The sequence below is a fragment of the Cajanus cajan genome, chromosome 1 (assembly GCF_000230855.2).
Source record: "Cajanus cajan strain Asha chromosome 1, NIPB_CcT2T_4, whole genome shotgun sequence".
NCBI lineage: Eukaryota > Viridiplantae > Streptophyta > Magnoliopsida > Fabales > Fabaceae > Cajanus > Cajanus cajan.
In genome coordinates this window covers 555,357-572,683 of record NC_138517.1, presented here as the reverse complement: position 1 = coordinate 572,683, position 17,327 = coordinate 555,357, and the positions used below count along the sequence as shown (strand labels likewise).

At 31.5% G+C, this 17,327-nt stretch overlaps 2 protein-coding genes across 2 annotated transcripts; both read right to left on the bottom strand.

Annotated features, from left to right (window-relative positions):
* Positions 1–3,315: 3,315 nt before the first annotated feature.
* PRK2A (Leucine-rich repeat protein kinase family protein) lies at positions 3,316–6,614 on the bottom strand. Its single transcript, XM_020364831.3, has 3 exons — positions 5,777–6,614; positions 5,049–5,639; positions 3,316–4,481 (listed from the first exon to the last, which is right to left on the bottom strand). Exons 1-3 carry the CDS (start codon positions 6,465–6,467, stop codon positions 3,811–3,813), a joined length of 1,953 nt encoding a protein of 650 aa, XP_020220420.3. The 5' UTR covers positions 6,468–6,614; the 3' UTR covers positions 3,316–3,810.
* Positions 6,615–8,113: 1,499 nt separating this feature from the next.
* On the bottom strand, positions 8,114–12,706 carry APEM9 (3-phosphoinositide-dependent protein kinase-1). Its single transcript, XM_020366207.3, has 6 exons — positions 12,560–12,706; positions 12,314–12,466; positions 12,155–12,232; positions 11,796–12,078; positions 10,215–10,570; positions 8,114–8,577 (listed from the first exon to the last, which is right to left on the bottom strand). Exons 1-6 carry the CDS (start codon positions 12,604–12,606, stop codon positions 8,454–8,456), a joined length of 1,041 nt encoding a protein of 346 aa, XP_020221796.1. The 5' UTR covers positions 12,607–12,706; the 3' UTR covers positions 8,114–8,453.
* Positions 12,707–17,327: the final 4,621 nt, after the last annotated feature.

The following is a 17,327-nucleotide window of genomic DNA, read 5'->3' as shown; positions in this document are numbered from 1 at the left end:
TTAAATATAATTTTTGTCCTATAATTTATCACTTTTTCACTTTTAGTCTATAATTTTTTTTTGTTATTATTTCATCCTAATATTTTATCATTTAAAAAATATTCATTACTATCAATTAAAAAAAATTCTACGTAATAAATAGAATACATATTATATTTGTTATATTTCACTTTACCATTGTTATATTTATTATATTTCACCTCACCTCCTAATCCAAACTCCAATTTTCTCAACGAGGAATGTTTCTCACAATCCACAATGTAGACTATGATGTCAAGTTAGTTACTCAACGACCACTGCCTTCGCGTGCCACCTCACCATGAAAGAATTTGACTTGACCCTCAATTACTCTCCCATCCTGTAAGAGCTTATGCGTCGCAAGAGTGATCACCATCCTATTATTGGCACCACTACAATACCGCATCCTTTAAAGCCAAGAAGAACTATGTCACGTCAGTTTTGATTTGCTATCAATTGAGTGTAAAAGCTATCATGTAATTAGCTTAATTTTTGGATTAATATCTGTCGAGTTATTATTTCTTAGGAATAATATTAGGCATATATATTGGGGAGTAATCATAGCTCTTGTATTTAATTTGTTTAATCTTCTATTAATACTTTTAATTATTATTTTATATAGAATATTCCTTAATTATTTTTTCGTGTTTTAGTTGCTAAAAATATTATTCAATCAAAATAATATCTATTAATACTTGGGGACATGTTTTCATATGAAGGACTTGGGTATCTTGAAGTATTTTTTAGGTGTCGAAGTAGCTAGGAATGCTACTGGCATCTTTGTTTGCCAACACAAATATATTCTTGACATCATTTCTAAGACTGGGCTTCTAGGTGCAAAACCTGCTCACGTGCCTGTGGAGCTGAATCAAAAGCTTGCCTTAGCCCAATGTCCTTTGCTTGACCAACCTGAACGATATAAATGCTTGGTAGGTTGACTTATTTACCTCTGTTTCACTAGACCAAAGTTATCTAATTATTATATTCATACTCTCACAATTAATGCAACAACCTAGAGTGGATCATTAGGAAACTGCCTTACGAATTGTTCATTACTTAAAGGGTAATCTTGGTCAAGGGATTTTGTTGTGCCGTGACACTGGATGGTGTGATTCAAATTGGGTTAATTGTCCATTGACAAGGCATTTTTTAATAGGGTGGTTGGTATTTTTGGGCAACTCCCCCATTTCATGGGAAACTAAGAAGCAACACACTATATCCAGATCTTGTCAGTTGGAGAGTATCATTCTATGGCAGCTACAACATGTGAGCTAAAATGGTTGAAAGGTATTTTGTCCAATCTTTGGATTATGCAGTCTCAACCTATGCAATTGTACTGTGATAGTCTAGTCACTTTGCATATTGCCAAGAACTCCATCTTTCACGAAAGAACAAAACAAATTGAAATAGATTGTCATTTTGTTCATGTTGAGTTGGTCAAAGGAACTATTAAAACAACCTAAGTCTGTACTCGTTCACAGCTTGCAGACATCTTTACAAAAACATTAGGTAAACCACAATTTGATTACTGCCTTAGCAAGTTGAGCATTCATAATCCCCATGTATCAAACTTGAGGGGTATCAATTAACAATCAAGTTATCAATTAATTATATTTGAAATTAGTTAGATTTGATCAGTTTTGATTCGCTATCAATTAAGTGTAAAATTTGTCATGTAATTAGCTTAATTTTTGGATTGATAGGAATAATATCTGTCAAGTTATTATTAATTTCTTAGGAATAATGTTAGGCATATATTGGGGAGTAATACTAATTATAACTGCTTGTAAATGGTCCTATGATAATCTCGTGTATATATTTATGTGAAATCATAAAATGAAAGATGGAAAAGCATATATATATATATATATATATATATATATATATATATATATATATAATTTATTTATTTTTCTTATAAAACTTTGTCTTTTAAGAGAATAAAAATAAGAAATATCAGCAATATTGATTTGTTCTAAATAAGTAATATCCGCGAGAATTATTGCAAAATATATATATATATATAAATTGAATATCAATAAATAGTGGAAAGGTAGAAGTAAGGAGGAATATGTGTCAATATTAAGTGGTTAATTTTAGTATAAATTACTCTTTAAATAATTAATGTGTAGTTGATTAGTTCAATAAAAAAGATGTAATAGGATATATAAACTTCTTTAAACATCAATACATAAGCAAATTAATTGATATGACAAATAAAAATATGTTGAACGTATGGCTTCGTAACTCAATTATTATATTATAAATAGATATTGTTAATAAAGTTTAGTTTCAACTCCTGTCTTCATTTATGCGAGATTTTATATATATAAATATATATATATATATATATATATATATATATATATATATATATATATATATATAACTTCAATTTGAAATGTTTGCTAAACAACTTAAATTATTGTAGTATAGTGTATTTTTCTAGTTGCTATGGATGTGATTAAGTTTAATTTTAGTTTTCTAGAACTGATTTTATTGATCTTCATTTTTATAAATTGTAATCCCTTAAAAATAACCTTTTCCATTGTTATTATTACCAGTAAATAGTAATTGATACTATTTCTTAAATTTTTAAAATAAATAAATAAATATATATATATATACACACATTTTTTTAAATAGTTAAATTTAACTATTTTTACATATATGAAATGAAATCCAATTTTAGAAACCGAAAGCGTGATTCAAGTAAAACCTAATCAGGAACTAACTATAACATCATCCTCGTATTATTTTTGACACAAAAGTAACAATGTCATGCAAATTAGCTTAATTTAGAGAGTTAAAAATTTTTAGGAAATAAATACCGACAGAATTTTAACTGTTTTTACATATCCATTTTTTTATTATTACTATATTTAGAAAGGAGGTCAAATATTTATATTCACAGTATTATTTATATTAATTATTATTTATTTTTTAGCAATTTGTCCAAATTAACACACCGGTTACTTGGCATTGTAATTGTTGTTTACTCAACAAATTTTCATACAGACAATCAAACACAAATTTTCTACTAAATAAATTATTTCTACAATATGTGAACATATAGTAAATAACCACTTCGCCAATTTATCATATTATTTCTTTTTTAATGTACAAGTAATATGCTCAATTTTCTCGTTCATTTTGGCAATGTTTACTTAAAACACTTATCATTATTATTTGAGAATCATTTTTAATGAATCATCCATATTTGAACATACAATGACATTCATAGTGAACCCGCTGTACATATATATGATAATGGCAACTAATGCACTCCCTAGCCTATGCAACAAAAGGCTGACTAAAATTTAACAAATCTATTCTATTTTCCTTCCTAAATGTACATGTTCTTTTAAAAGAAAAATTAAAAGATAATATTGAACCTACGTACCTTCAAATTAGAAGCTTCAAAACCGATGACCTTGTTAAGTTGGAATTACACTGAAAATTAGGATAGCTATCAAGTACTAAGCTAGATAGAGATATGGATGGCAATGCAAATGCCAAGATACATTTTAATCAGCTAAAAAAGGAGTTGATTCAACCTCAAAATCCATCTCATCACATGCATAATTGGCATTAGGTTGTTGTTGCCCTCAAATTTCCATTAGCAGCACCTTGCAGTAGTGGGAAAATTTGAGGTGAAAACATAGAAGCCCCATAATGGAACGTGCATGGAGGACGAGCCATGCATGTATTCCATTCCCTTCTTTCGTGCCGTATAGCATTTGTTTGAGGGGAGAGAGTAACGAAATCCAAGCAGCAACCATGATGTCTCATTCAACCATCTATGGAGAAACTGACTTCACCTGACGAAGCCTTTGAAGACTTGTTGTCAGCTTCACTAGCATTAGAAGAATATGAATCTTCCTCCTCGTTATCTATTTCCTTTACCTCTAGAGTTCTTTCTACAGCTTCTTTAATGTCACATCTCTTGTCCACATCAGTCTCACAACAAGCCAATGCAATCTTCAAAAGCTTCACCTTCTGCCCTTCACTGCTTTTGGTTGCTTCCATGTCCCTATCAAACACCTCACTACTCCACTCTTCAGGGACAACCGAATTCACCCAATTTGCCAAACTCAACTCACTTCCCCTCCCTTGTTGCAAGTTAGCAGGGAAGTTGCCAGTGAGAATCTCCAAAATGAGTATTCCAAAACCCCACACATCAGTCTTCTTTGTAACACGGCCATGCTGCAAATACTCAGGGGATTTGTAGATCACCATGATGTCAGGAGCAAGATCCTGGTTTATGACTGGTACCAACCCGTAGTCTGTGAGGATGGGATCCAAAGATTCACTCAGAAGAACGTTGGAGGACTTGAGATGTCCATGGGGTGCAATTAGTCTTGGCATCTCCTTGTACAGATAATCAAGCCCTTTTGCTACGCCTTTCACTATCTTCAACCGGCTTCCCCAATCAAGGCTTGGTTGCCCTAGAGCTTGGTATCCTGAAACAAGTAACCATATCCTAATACAATTAATCAACCACTTGCACCAATATCCATATTTCAATTTTATATATATATATAAAAGTGTGTGTGTAACATATATACACGAATAAGAACTTAATTATTTGAATACAAGTTAGCTAGAATTGCTTTTGAAAGTTATTTACTAGAAAAAGTTCTTTACTTTTTTTAAGGGAAACTCTCAAAAACTTTTTTATATTTATATCCAAGCAAACGTTGATACAACTTTTATACTAGCATTCAATCACTAATGATATCATATATGATATGTCTATTAACTTTTACAATAATTATTTTAAAAATTATATTTACTATGATTTTTGACTGATAAACAGTAAAGACTACGAAGAAATTAAAATATATATATATATATATAGATAGATCATCTTGTGTACCTTATATTATAAAATGATGAGCAGTTGAGAACACAAGTAATTAAACTAGTGCTTTGTAAGATAATTTTATTGTTTTCCTTTCTATTTTCTTTTCTTATAAGTATTTATGAAGAAATTTATCTAAACAAACTCATAGTATAAAAGTATATACCGTGAAGGCGAACAGCCAAGCTGCCATTGTAAACGTAGTCGGTAACCAAGAGTTTCTCCTCCTTTCTGTAGTAGAAGGCGACGAGAGGAAGCAGATTAGGGTGATTCAACCTTCCTATCCGTCGCATGTGCTCCTGAAACTCTTGCCTCCCTACATTGTTCATTTGCTTGAATCTCTTGACCACCATGACTGGCCCATTTAAGAGAGCAGCCTTGTAGGAAGAGCTGTAAACACCACTGCCCAATATCTCAGCAGAGGCTCGAAGCAGTTCTTGCAAATCAAACTGCTCTCTGTCATCCCTCACAAACGATAACCTCATGCTGTCTACTTTTCTGCTGCTGCGGCTAGAGACACACGACCTGTGACTTCCTTCATCCGACAGTTCCCTACTTCCTGATTTCTTTTCGGATGTTGGTGGATTCTCTGAAGGCACTTCTGGCATTTGTTTTCTTCTTCGGAGGACAAGCAATATTACTGCTCCAATCACAATCAGTGCCAAAATAACAAGAACCACAGCCACAACAATACTCGTAATTGATTTCTTTTTGGTGGGGCATTTATCTAACGGTGCCCCACATAGCCCTTCATTACCTGCATGCTCCATTTGGAACAAACAAATAGTTGGCTATTTATATAGGAATTAACATAGGGTTTATATAAAATGTCAACATAGATCAGTTTGATTGGAGAACGGTATCAAAAATACTACCTAAGAGTTTTGTCCTTACCAGAGAAAGATGAAACGGGCATGTTACTTAGGATGGCTGGTATTTCTCCCTCTAATTGATTATTAGCTACGCTAAATGATTTCAATTGATGATGAAAATCAGGAATGGTGCCGGTGAATTGGTTTCCATCCAACCTCAACTCCATGAGCCTAGGTATGGATGAGAGGGAAGTTGGAATAGAACCTATAAACTGGTTGTTGGACAAATGAATTTTCTTCAACCATTTCATATCCTGAAAAGCCTGAGAAGGAACCTCCCCGGAGAACTTGTTATTTGAGAGGTAAAGGGTCTTCAAACCCACTAGCTTGTTGAGATCAGGCCACGTGATTTCAAAGTCATTGTTCATGAGGCTTAATGTTCTGAGAAAGGGTAACTCCTCGAGGGAGTGGACGTCAATATCCCCCTTGAGCCTCATGTTCTCGAGCTTCAACCCCCATATGTTTCCCTTATAGCACTGAATGTAAGGCCAATTGGCAGAACTATCTGAACAAGGAGGGGTGGATGCATTCCATGAGGATAATGCATTGTTGTCTTCGAGGGAGTCCTTGAATTTGAGGATGGAATCTGTGTCTGAAGCGTATGATGAAGAGAGGATGAATAAAAGAGATGTGAATGTGAATGAAGTTAAGGAAGTGAGGAGTGCCATAGTGAAGGGGCAGGGTTGGCACACGCACGCCCTCCAGAAGGGCATGCTTTGGAAATGGTGAGGAAGGGAAGGGTTGGTGATGCAGGGTCGACAACTTTAGATGGCATTGAAAGGGGAAAGGAGAAAGAGAAGGAGAGAGAGCCAAGAATAGAGAGTAGAGAGGTTTTGTTTACGAAAAAAATAATTAGAGAGAGTGAGGTTAAGGTTGACCAAGTCGTGTATTTATGTGTTGCATGGGAATGTGTATGTCTTGATAATCAGAAATACATGCACAGCCTCTCAATACACGACACCTATTTTGTAGGCTACTCCACTCTAACTTCGCCATCGTGCCACTCAATTACAACGTCTTCTCTACCAACTTTAATCACTCTAATCGCCTTTTGTTGCAGTAACAGTTTTTTGTCTGTTTCAAACATATATATATATATATATTCTATATATATATATAATCACACCGTAAACTGTCCATTAAACTCATTTATTAACTGTTAGTCATTTATCAATTTCCATTTCTTATCCAAATTACGCTTGATTTTTGGCTTAGTTTAACTCCAACCTTAAACAAACAAACAAACAAAAAATTTGGCTCCAACACAAATACAAAATGAATCGAAAGGAACAAAATAAACAGAATTAAAACAACTTCAAAAATTGAATTCACAGGCTGCTATCGCCATGCCTCTCGCCCTCAAAACAAAAACAATGTCTGTTTCTCCATGATCACTTTTAGGAAAAGAAAATTAGAAAAAAAAATGAAGTAAATTTATTCAAAAGTTAAAATTAATTTATATATAAACTAATTTTATAAAAACTTTCGTATATTAAATTCTTTAAAATATTTTTTTAACTTAAATATAAATTACTTTTAATTTATGAAAAAAATAATTTTATTTTTTTAATATTTTATTTTTTTAGAATTACTTATAGAAAAAATTGTTGAAACATAGCCTTAATCCTTTTTGCTATTTTACGTTCCCTGCAGCGACGTCCTCTCCACTTGATCATCAGTCGTCTCAATATGCAACGATGAAGAACGGATCTAAAGCTTGACTGTAGAGGGTAAAAATTATATAAATCAAGATATTTAAATTAAAACTATTAGTTCAAATATTAAATCATCATACATTTATCAAAAAGTAAAATGCATATTATAAATTTCATTTTTTTTTTACCAATAAGAATTATAATGACAAAAACAAGACATACTACTTCAACTCTACTACTAGATCCAACTTGTTCTCATAAATTTCATCTATAAATTAGTGTTGTATTCTTCTACCAAGCATTGAAAAATTATTATGTACCATCGATGTTAAATCTTTTTCCGCCTTGAATCTTTCAATATGTTGCATATTTATTTGTTACAATATATTTTTTCCTTTTGATTAATATGAATTTATTGAAATTTACTTTTAAAATAATTACAAACGTATGTCTCTCTTGCTTTTAGAATAAAAAATGTTATAAAAAAGTGCACAAATCTTAAAAACATAGTGAAAAATAGCGTAGTTTTATAATATTTGTGAAAACAAAAAATAAAAAGTTCACTCAAAATACACAAACCTTGAACAAAAGTTGAAACACAGTACTAATCAGCGGCTCCTTGGCACGGAAAACTTATTAAATTGATCGCTTTTCTATGCTTGGCAAAGTATTCTGTTGCAATAATAACTAGTTGACCACCACAATTGCATTCTGCAATGGATATGTTATCTCTGTTTAACAATTTTCTATGACAATATCTCAATCTCAACCATTCCTAGTACAGAAAAAAAAAATACATGAATTCATGTGCACCTTTCACATGACCTAAAAAATTTTTGGACAAATTACACCAACACATCTTGACATTTAATAAAATTATATACAGTAGTTCAATTTTTTCTGGCATAATACTACCCTGTCACACTTCATGCAATAGCATGAGAAATTAAAGAAAGCTTGCACGGGTAGGTGGTGTTACACTGAGGATTAGTTGTGACAGGCTCCTGAATAAGGACATGCTTGGTCAACAATTCCATCATGGCATCACTGACCTTGACGTGCTGCAGCAGACAGTGGTTGAACCAGAGGATTTACTTGGTACGAAAACGCAAGCTGCCACAAATCTACCAAAGCCCTCTTCACGGCGATCACCTGTCTTTTTGCAATCCTAAACCATGAATAGTCATTCAGAATCAGAACCATATAATCCCTGACGCAAACAGAGCAAATACCGTAGAGCTTGCCATAAGTCTTACAAATCCATTCAACGGGGCTTGGCCACAGCAAACGTAACTGATTATTAATTTATTATTCAGTATAATAGACCCACTAGTTAACCGAGGGTGCCTCAACTCCAGTCTTGCTCACAAACCTATTTGAATAAATAAAATCTACTCTTTTCTTTCACCATTAGACACGGCAGAAAGTGAAACAGATTTTGCTCATGATGATAACAGATTCCTTAGGAACTTAAATACAAATTATTGGAAAATCTCAGCCATAGTAAGATAATAAACAAGAAATTACAACGGACCTTAAATTATTAAAATAAGAATTAAACCTAAAGTTGAATATATATATATATATATATATATATATATATATATATATATACACACACATACACACTAAAAACAATTCACATGAAGGGCCATCCTTGAATTGCAATAAGGGGCCTTGAACTCGATGAAACGGAAATACTTTACATCAAAGCCAGTGCCAAATAAAATACGATAAATCATTTGGAATAACATGACTCTTCAGAAAAGGTTACAAAATATCCTACAAATTATGTAACTAATAACACCAGGAATCACAAGTGTTTGAAGTCAAACATCATAACAACAAATTAGAAGCTACCCATTCATAATCTTTGTCCATCAGTCCAGGTATAGGCCGGCCAAAACACTACATTTCAAGTTCTAACTTCATAATATTGCCCTATTCCTATTGTAAATACAGACTACATATCAAGTTATTAGTATAAATTCAATAAGGATAACTTTAATATAAGATAGTCCACTAGCCCTCGACACCTATTCAAATTAAATTTCTGATAGGGGACCTAGTGAAATCTATCAATTTCCCATAGATTTTTAGAAAAGCCCAACTCACCCTGTCTCAGAAAAGAACTCTTAAGAGAAACAAAAGATGGCTGGATTGTGATAGAGCCCAACTAGTAAGGCAGAGTAGCAGGCCCAAGGTTTGGAAAGTCTACTATAGGTGGAATAAGAAACAACAAACGGATTTAGGAATCTGTCATCTATCAAGGAAGTTGTTAACTATTACTGTGTTATTCTAGGTCTCTGATTATCTTGGAAGTTTGTTATTCTTTATTATTCTTTTATCCTAAATTCCATGAAGTTGTTAGCGGGAATATTGAAAAGGTAAGGGGAGTCTGTTAGGGGATCTTCTTCTAGTTTTTCTGAGGAAGTTGTTTGGAGCTAGGCTAGTGAGAAAGGGGGATAGCAGATCCCTTTGCCCGTAACTCTCTCTTCTATTTGAATAAAAATGGCTCTTTCAGATGGGAAATCTATCAAACTGCTTGAGGAAATAAAGTAACCAAGGAAACAAGGAAATACAGCTATACAAATAAGAATAATACACATCCTAAATAAATTATATTTTCCTCAAATAAGAAAACAAGAACAACAGCAAGCAGAAAGGTAAAAACAAAAACAATTAACTTAAACTAAAGATAATTTTAATGTGCAACAATGATTGTATCCTCTGAGATGAGAGGATACAGAAAACAAATACTTGAGATACATACTACACTATGGAGCTATAAATCTAAATGAGTACCTTTGTAATCTAGCTTGCTTCTTTCTGAAAACATAATAGATGAACACGATCAAACAACCAAGCAGAATCTTCCCACTAGTTATGACAAACTTAGCAGAGCCAATCTTCAAATTGATAGCACGGAAGCACCAGAAACATGCTTTTATTCGTTCAGACAGTTTTGGAACAGGTTCTTTGGACCTATTCTTTTCATTGTCTACATGTTTGCTTTTCAAGGATTTCAGTAATCCTTCAGACACATTTTGTTCTTTAAAAGAATAAGCTTCATTGCCATTTGTGGGTGAATGCGGAGAGGAAATTTGAGACAAAATGCTACTTTTACGAGAATGCATGGAGTGTAACCTTCTCAGAAGTCCCTACAAATACAATGGCATACAAACAGTCAGTGAATGAATGGGGGGAATCACCCTGCCTAAGGAAAAACAAGCCAATACTTACACAAATAGGATTTTTTTTAAAAAATTTTCAGTTAAGGACCAGATAGAGTGGTAATTATGTTGTAGAGACTAGAGAGTGTTATTGTGTTGCAGAGAATGGCAATCATATTTAGAGTTTTTAATCAGCTAGATATCAAGTTTTACCAATGAAATAACTAATATAGACAACAACAAAAAATAACACTACATTTTTTATAAAAAAAATCACTTTGAAAATAATACCTTATGTTTTATAATCTATAAATAAATTCCTACTTTGATGCATATTAATGTTAATCAAAAGCACAATTCTTATCATTATGATAGTTACATTTTACAGAGTGTATAATTTATCAAAAAAGAAGGAGAATCAGAGGAAAAACTGACAAGTCCAAATGTCAGCTTAGACTAACAAATCCAAGGTATAGATAAAAAGCTTACATCTGATTCCCTTTCACCAATATAGACAACAGAGAATGCAGTTAACTGTTTTATTCCAATGAAAACGACAGTTAATAGAGAAAGATAAACATACAAAAAAGCACATTGCACAAGTATACATGAGGCATTGCTCACGTGCAGAACTTACACTATCAAGCTTTGAGAGGTAAGGTAGAGAAGAAATCATATCCAACAAAAGCTGATCAAATTTAAGTAAAAGATCATATAAAAAAAATATATATATATATATATATAATGGTAGTGGTCAGAATCAGTAACCATACCCAGAGTAATATCTGTTACAATGCTTTACAAGCCCCCCAAAAGAACTTCGTTAATCAACTGAATGCAATTTTCCTTCCATGAACACATGCACAAAGAATAAAAAGAGGAAAAATAATCCTTGATTCTGGTTGTTGCAATCAGTGTAAAATCACAGCACATATGCTGTGATCAATTTGGGGATGTGCATATTGATGACTTAGTGCTCAGTTGCCACTGAACCACATCGCCCAAACAACCACTTGAGTTATACATGTCATACTTGTACAGAAAAAATTCAGTTGATACACGGTGCACGTCAACTAGTAAATTGTGCATTCCAGTCAGTCCAAACCACACGATAACTTTGTGTTCCATTTCTAGTTCAAATGCCTAATTACAAAACCATTAACCTTGATTTATACTATAACATGAAAACTTAACCCGAAGAGAAGATCCTTACCTGTCGATTTTCCTCGGGCAATGAAGCATTCTCAACCCAGGAAATTGCAAGATCTACATCTTTCAAAACTGTTGCAAGAAGCGCGAAAGTATAGACCTCAACAACTTGCAAATATTCATCAGTTCCAAGAACAAAGCGCCTTACATCTCTCCTTGCACCCTCTACATTTGTCTCGGTAATGACAGCACAATATTGTGCTTCTTCAAGACTCCATCCATTAAGAAACTCCTCAAGAAATTCTTGAACGCCAAGCGTAGAACCTTGTGCTATTTGAAAACAAGCTCTGAACCAAAAGATAAAAAGAGAGCATGAGTCTCCTGTTAAAAGTCGAAAGCAGATGTTAAAGAAAGCAAGCATACCCAGTAAGAAGAACGAGGGGAGGAATAGCTTTAACTGAAATGAAGTATAGTCTGAGTTGATTAAGAATCTCGGGTGTCCTAGGGCATTAAAGAATGATGATGTTATTATTAACTATCACAATTGAAGAATGCCTGAAGCTAATGATGAAAAAAAAACACCTGCCAAGAAGGTTGAATGCCTGAAGCAGCACCATGGCAGATGATTCCAACATATCTTGAGTTTCAAGGCCTCTATCATGGGCATCACGCAAGCGTTCCAAAATAGAGGAAGCTAATGATGCGGCGTCTTCGTACATAGCACAAACAAGGTAGCTGCAACACATGATATCATGAAAACCTAATAGCAATAGTAATAGTAATAGTAATAGCGGATGGATGGATGGATGGATCAAAAGTTTCCATTACCTCTCTGATTCCTCAATTTGTTTCCATATCGCAGTCGTAATTTCCATCGTCTCCGTCTCAGCTGAACCAACCAGAATCAATACTCTCTTTATACATACCAGTGGAAAGCCATCTATGTGCTTTTAAATTTTAAAATAAAAAATAATAGGGAGAGAGATTTTATTTCACCGTAAAGTTTATCGTCAAATGAATAAAATAAAAATAAAAATAATGAGAAAAGTGTGGTTTAAAAGTAATAATAAACATAAAATGACTTAAAAAAATATGGACCCAAGATAAATATATCACTTTATTATTAAAATTAGTGGAAAAAAAACTTAGTATTTTATCATTTTTTTTTATAAAAAAAAAGGTAGTTATTTAAAAGGTGTGTCTCTTTCATTGTAAAAAAAATAAATAATGAAAAATAGAATAGGAAATAATTATTTGAAAGGTGTGATTGTTTGTATTTGGAAATAAAGCATAAATTTTAGAGATAAATTTTGAAATAAAATGTGTGTGAAAAAAATCTATTGGCTTTAGCATATCATGTATATAAAAGTCATTTCGCGTATTTTTTAAAATAAAAATAAAAAATAAGAAAACAAAGTTTAATAGTTAGAGGATTAGTAGTCGTCGAATAATTTTAATTATAAAGGTCATTTTGAGCAATTTTAAAAATTAAAATAAATAAATAAATAATGATAAAAAAAGATAATAATTTGAATGATAGATTATATATTTTAGATATAAATTTATTATTTATTATCGGTATAGATTCTACATTTTTTATGAAATATATTTTACAAGTGTATCATTCAATAACTTTCATTGAAACTTTTATGAAATTATTTTATTTGGATATTTACTATCATTTTTTGTTATTTATAATATAAAATATATATTTTTAAAAAAAATTAAAAGGGTTTAATGTTTCCATACATTATTAAAAAAAAAATACATTACCAACTAATTAAATTTTATATATTTTATACTTACTATATATAAATACTTAGTGTAAAAGTTAATAAATTTTTCATACTTAATAATGTTATTCTAAATACCAGGATAAAATGTTTCAACAATTTGAATGCACTACAAAGGTTAAGCATAAATTGAATTAGATAAAGAATAAATTTCTTTATACTTTAAACAATGATTCAAAGAACGAATAATAAGATTACTAGTTTGTTGATTGATGGTATTTGGTGCTTAAAATTCAATTTAAAGTGGGAAGTGCAATTTTTTTTCAAATATCATTTTCGCATGCAATTCAAACAACCTAAGATTAAGGTTGTGATTACTTATTGAAAACTTGTGATACTGGATAAGATTAAGAAAGATTGTGCAATTCAAACTTGTGTCCTCCATAAGTCCTTACAAATGTTTGAGCTTATATGAATTTCAACTAGTATTCTTTTGTAATTATTGGGAGGTTGTAGGTACACATGTTTGGAAGATTGTTGCAAACACTTTTTCCATTGAGAATAATATTCTCTCTTATGAAACCCTTGTTGTTCCAATTCTAAAACATCACAATCATCCTTTCTAAAAGAGTTTCAACCAACAAGTTTGTGCAACACTATTTCAAGCTTATCTTTAAGGTTTTGTTGAATCTTATTAGACATGATTTGAACACTTTCATTAGTTCATTTCAAAGTAGTTTCATCTAAATAAGAGTGACTTGTGACAATATACTTGTAACTCAAAAAATTGTTCATCATACAAAAACAAAGGTAAGAACAATTACCTTATTTTCAATATAAATCTTTGAAAGTTCTTCAATTTTTTCACAGGAAAAATATCGTTAAGATCAACATTGATTGAAAACTCTTTTCATGATTAGGGAATAATTTGATTAATGAATAACTGTCTATTTAGGATATTATAATTTTACAACAAACTTAAATGTTTAATTATTTTCAAATTTTCATGTAATACACTTAAAATAACAGTTGATCATAAATTTATTATTTGTAAATTTGATTCAATAAGCATTCTATAGTTAATTTGATTCTTTCTTTTCTACACATTTTTTAAGAGAAAAATAATTCTATAGACTAGCTTGCCAAGAAGGATGCATATTTTAATGCTCCTTAAACTTTATGACAAACACATCTTTGATATTAGCTTATCATCTTGCTAATTTTTTTTTGTTCGTTTCTTTCAAGTTTTTTGACTAAAATATTGTTAAATATATTTTTATTTCCTGCACATAAATAATATAACTTTTAATCTCTAAAAATAAATTATCCTTTCATTTAAATGTGTAATAAGTAATTCCTATTTTATTATTTTATTTATAAAAGACCAAAATATGATCATCTTTGTGAAGGACAAAGATCAAGAGCACACTACAAGAAATGTTACATATAGTGACATACAAAAAGTGTCACTATAGGTATAATATATGTAGGTATATGTCTATTTGACATATAGTTATACACAATTTTAGTGTTGATTTTGAATGAGATTTAACAACATATTTTGTGTGTTACTATAACCTATACTCACACTTTTTAATAATATACCAACATATATTGTAATTATTGTGTAAGTAAAAGTAATTTTTAGTGACATGTATAGTGTTACTATAGGGTGTGTATCACTACATAGAAATTTTCTTATAGTGGCAAACGATTTATTTATTAAAAAACTAAAACCAAACATAACTTTACTCGTCAGATAAAAAAATATTTAATTCTATTTTTAAAAATATATAAGCTATGAAGTTTTATTTGTGTTATATTGTTATTTAAAAAAAATCATATAAATAATTAAAACAATATATGTAAGATATGACTTAGAAGAGAGAGGAACTCTAAGAACCTAAATGTTTCTTCTTCTTCTTCTTCCTCTTCTTAGATTCTTAAGAGAAAATTTATGCTCGGAGACTTTGTAACCGGTGATAATTTAAAGCAATTGGGAGTTGAGAATCTCGTAAAGTAGGTACGAATCTCGAATTGTTGGACCTTAGAGCTCATTTCCACCTTTGTTCTCTTCCTTTCTTCCACCTCGAAGTGGTTTGGAGCTTTCCTTTGTTTGACTCCATTTCGAGGTAAAGAAAACTGCAAATCTTGGATTTTGTTCAAATGTTGGGTTGTTAAATGAATTAAAAACTTAAAATCAGTAGAATTTCTGAAAATTTGTAACTGTGGGGATGGATTCAAAGTTAGTTGCATGTTGAAACTAAAATTTTGATGTTCTTGATGATTTCTTTGAGTTTTAGTACATGCATGTTGTATTTATTGTGATTTATGGGTTGCATGAATGAATCTAGTAGAGATAGTGAGTGGTAGATAGTGTTTAGGAGGAATATTGGTGAAGTGAAGGTGAGGAACGAAGGGGAAACCATGAAAATGCAGGAAATTTCTGCACTCAATGTTGTAGTCGTGGTTGAGTTCTATTGCTATGAGAAAAATTGAGTTGGTATAAATCCAAAGCTGAAGCACTGAGTTGAGCGTTGCAACCTTAGAGAAAAATTGAGTTACCATAAATTGAGTTGTAGCCTGGAATCTTAGCTTTCCAATGGCTTTAGAATCATCTAAAAATAAGATCTATAACTTCAATTATGACCTTCTTAGTGAGTAAAGGTCAAACTGTTAATATTTAGGCAAATTGTTTCAGTTTTTCAATTTTTAACATGTTAGACAATGAAATTAGAACTTGAGTTCTACATAAAGTTGTATAAAATCTTATTGTCTTTCATATGAGATAAGGATGAACATGATAGGAGTAGTAGAACTTCCTATCCGTTGTTGTGTAAAGGTTGTCATTGCACAATAAATGATTTAATTAAGTTGTAAATTGTTATAGTTGTTTAAGTTGATTTATGATATTGTTTTCTCAAGATATTTTTTAAAGTTGCATATTCGATTATGTGGATATTGTATTGTGGTGCTTTAAGAACCTAATTTGTTAAAATCACTTATTGAAAAATTGACCCTTGAAGTGAATATTGTATTATTTCTCCTGTAGGACTTTGCTGGTATTGTGTATGAGCAAGGTCAAGGTACACATGTATGAAGCGACCGCAATATATAGGTCAAGTTAAGATATATTGATTACAAGTGACCAACTGAGTAAAATACAAAGTCGAAAACTTAGTTCATAACTGAGTATCAAAAAGTTGTAGTATTTGGAGGATAGTCGGTGGGCTAATCCCATAAGAGATTTAGTTAAGCTAGCTAATGTTGTGGTAGCTTAACTGAGTCTCTTAACATTAGTACTATATTTCCTCGTTTAAGTGGCGACATCCGATAAACTAAGTTGTTGTGTTGCGGATTTATATTTAATTTGTTGTTGATTTAGCAAGTCTGAAAAGATTACCCTGTGTTATCGGTTCGATAGGATCAAATCACTTAAACTACTTACCTTATGTTGTATCATATTTGAAATGCGTGACAACACACATAGTTGTTGTGTTAAACATATAATGTGTTGAGTTGATTGCATTGTTCATATGTTGTGTTGAATTGATGAGATGTGTTGCTATGTTGAATCAAAGTTGGATTATGTTGATCTGTGTTGTATGTTGTAATACTTCGTTGCTATGTTGTCAAATATGAGATGATGATGTGATGTTCCTATGTTGTGTGTGTGTATATGTGTGTGTGTTGTTTCCTTGTTTTCTTAGCTTATCCTTGCATATTTCCATGTGATTTAGATTGTGATGATCATACGTGATATGTGAGTAGGTAGGGATAGGGTTGGAGTGTTGTAGTAGAGGTCATATAGTGGTGTTGGAGCTTGATATTTTTTATGACTACCTATTAATGGTAGATTTCTA

Coding starts and splice junctions, on each gene's coding strand:
- PRK2A (XM_020364831.3), bottom strand. CDS start 6,467: ATGCCCTTCTGGAGGGCGTGCGTGTGCCAACCCTGCCCCTTCACTATG. Junction 5,640..5,776: donor GCCCGTTTCATCTTTCTCTG/GTAAGGACAAAA, acceptor TGGAGCATGCAG/GTAATGAAGGGCTATGTGGG. Junction 4,482..5,048: donor CTTGGCTGTTCGCCTTCACG/GTATATACTTTT, acceptor TACTTGTTTCAG/GATACCAAGCTCTAGGGCAA.
- APEM9 (XM_020366207.3), bottom strand. CDS start 12,606: ATGGAAATTACGACTGCGATATGGAAACAAATTGAGGAATCAGAGAG. Junction 12,467..12,559: donor CAAATTGAGGAATCAGAGAG/GTAATGGAAACT, acceptor CATGTGTTGCAG/CTACCTTGTTTGTGCTATGT. Junction 8,578..10,214: donor AAGCAAGCTAGATTACAAAG/GTACTCATTTAG, acceptor TTCATGGTTTAG/GATTGCAAAAAGACAGGTGA.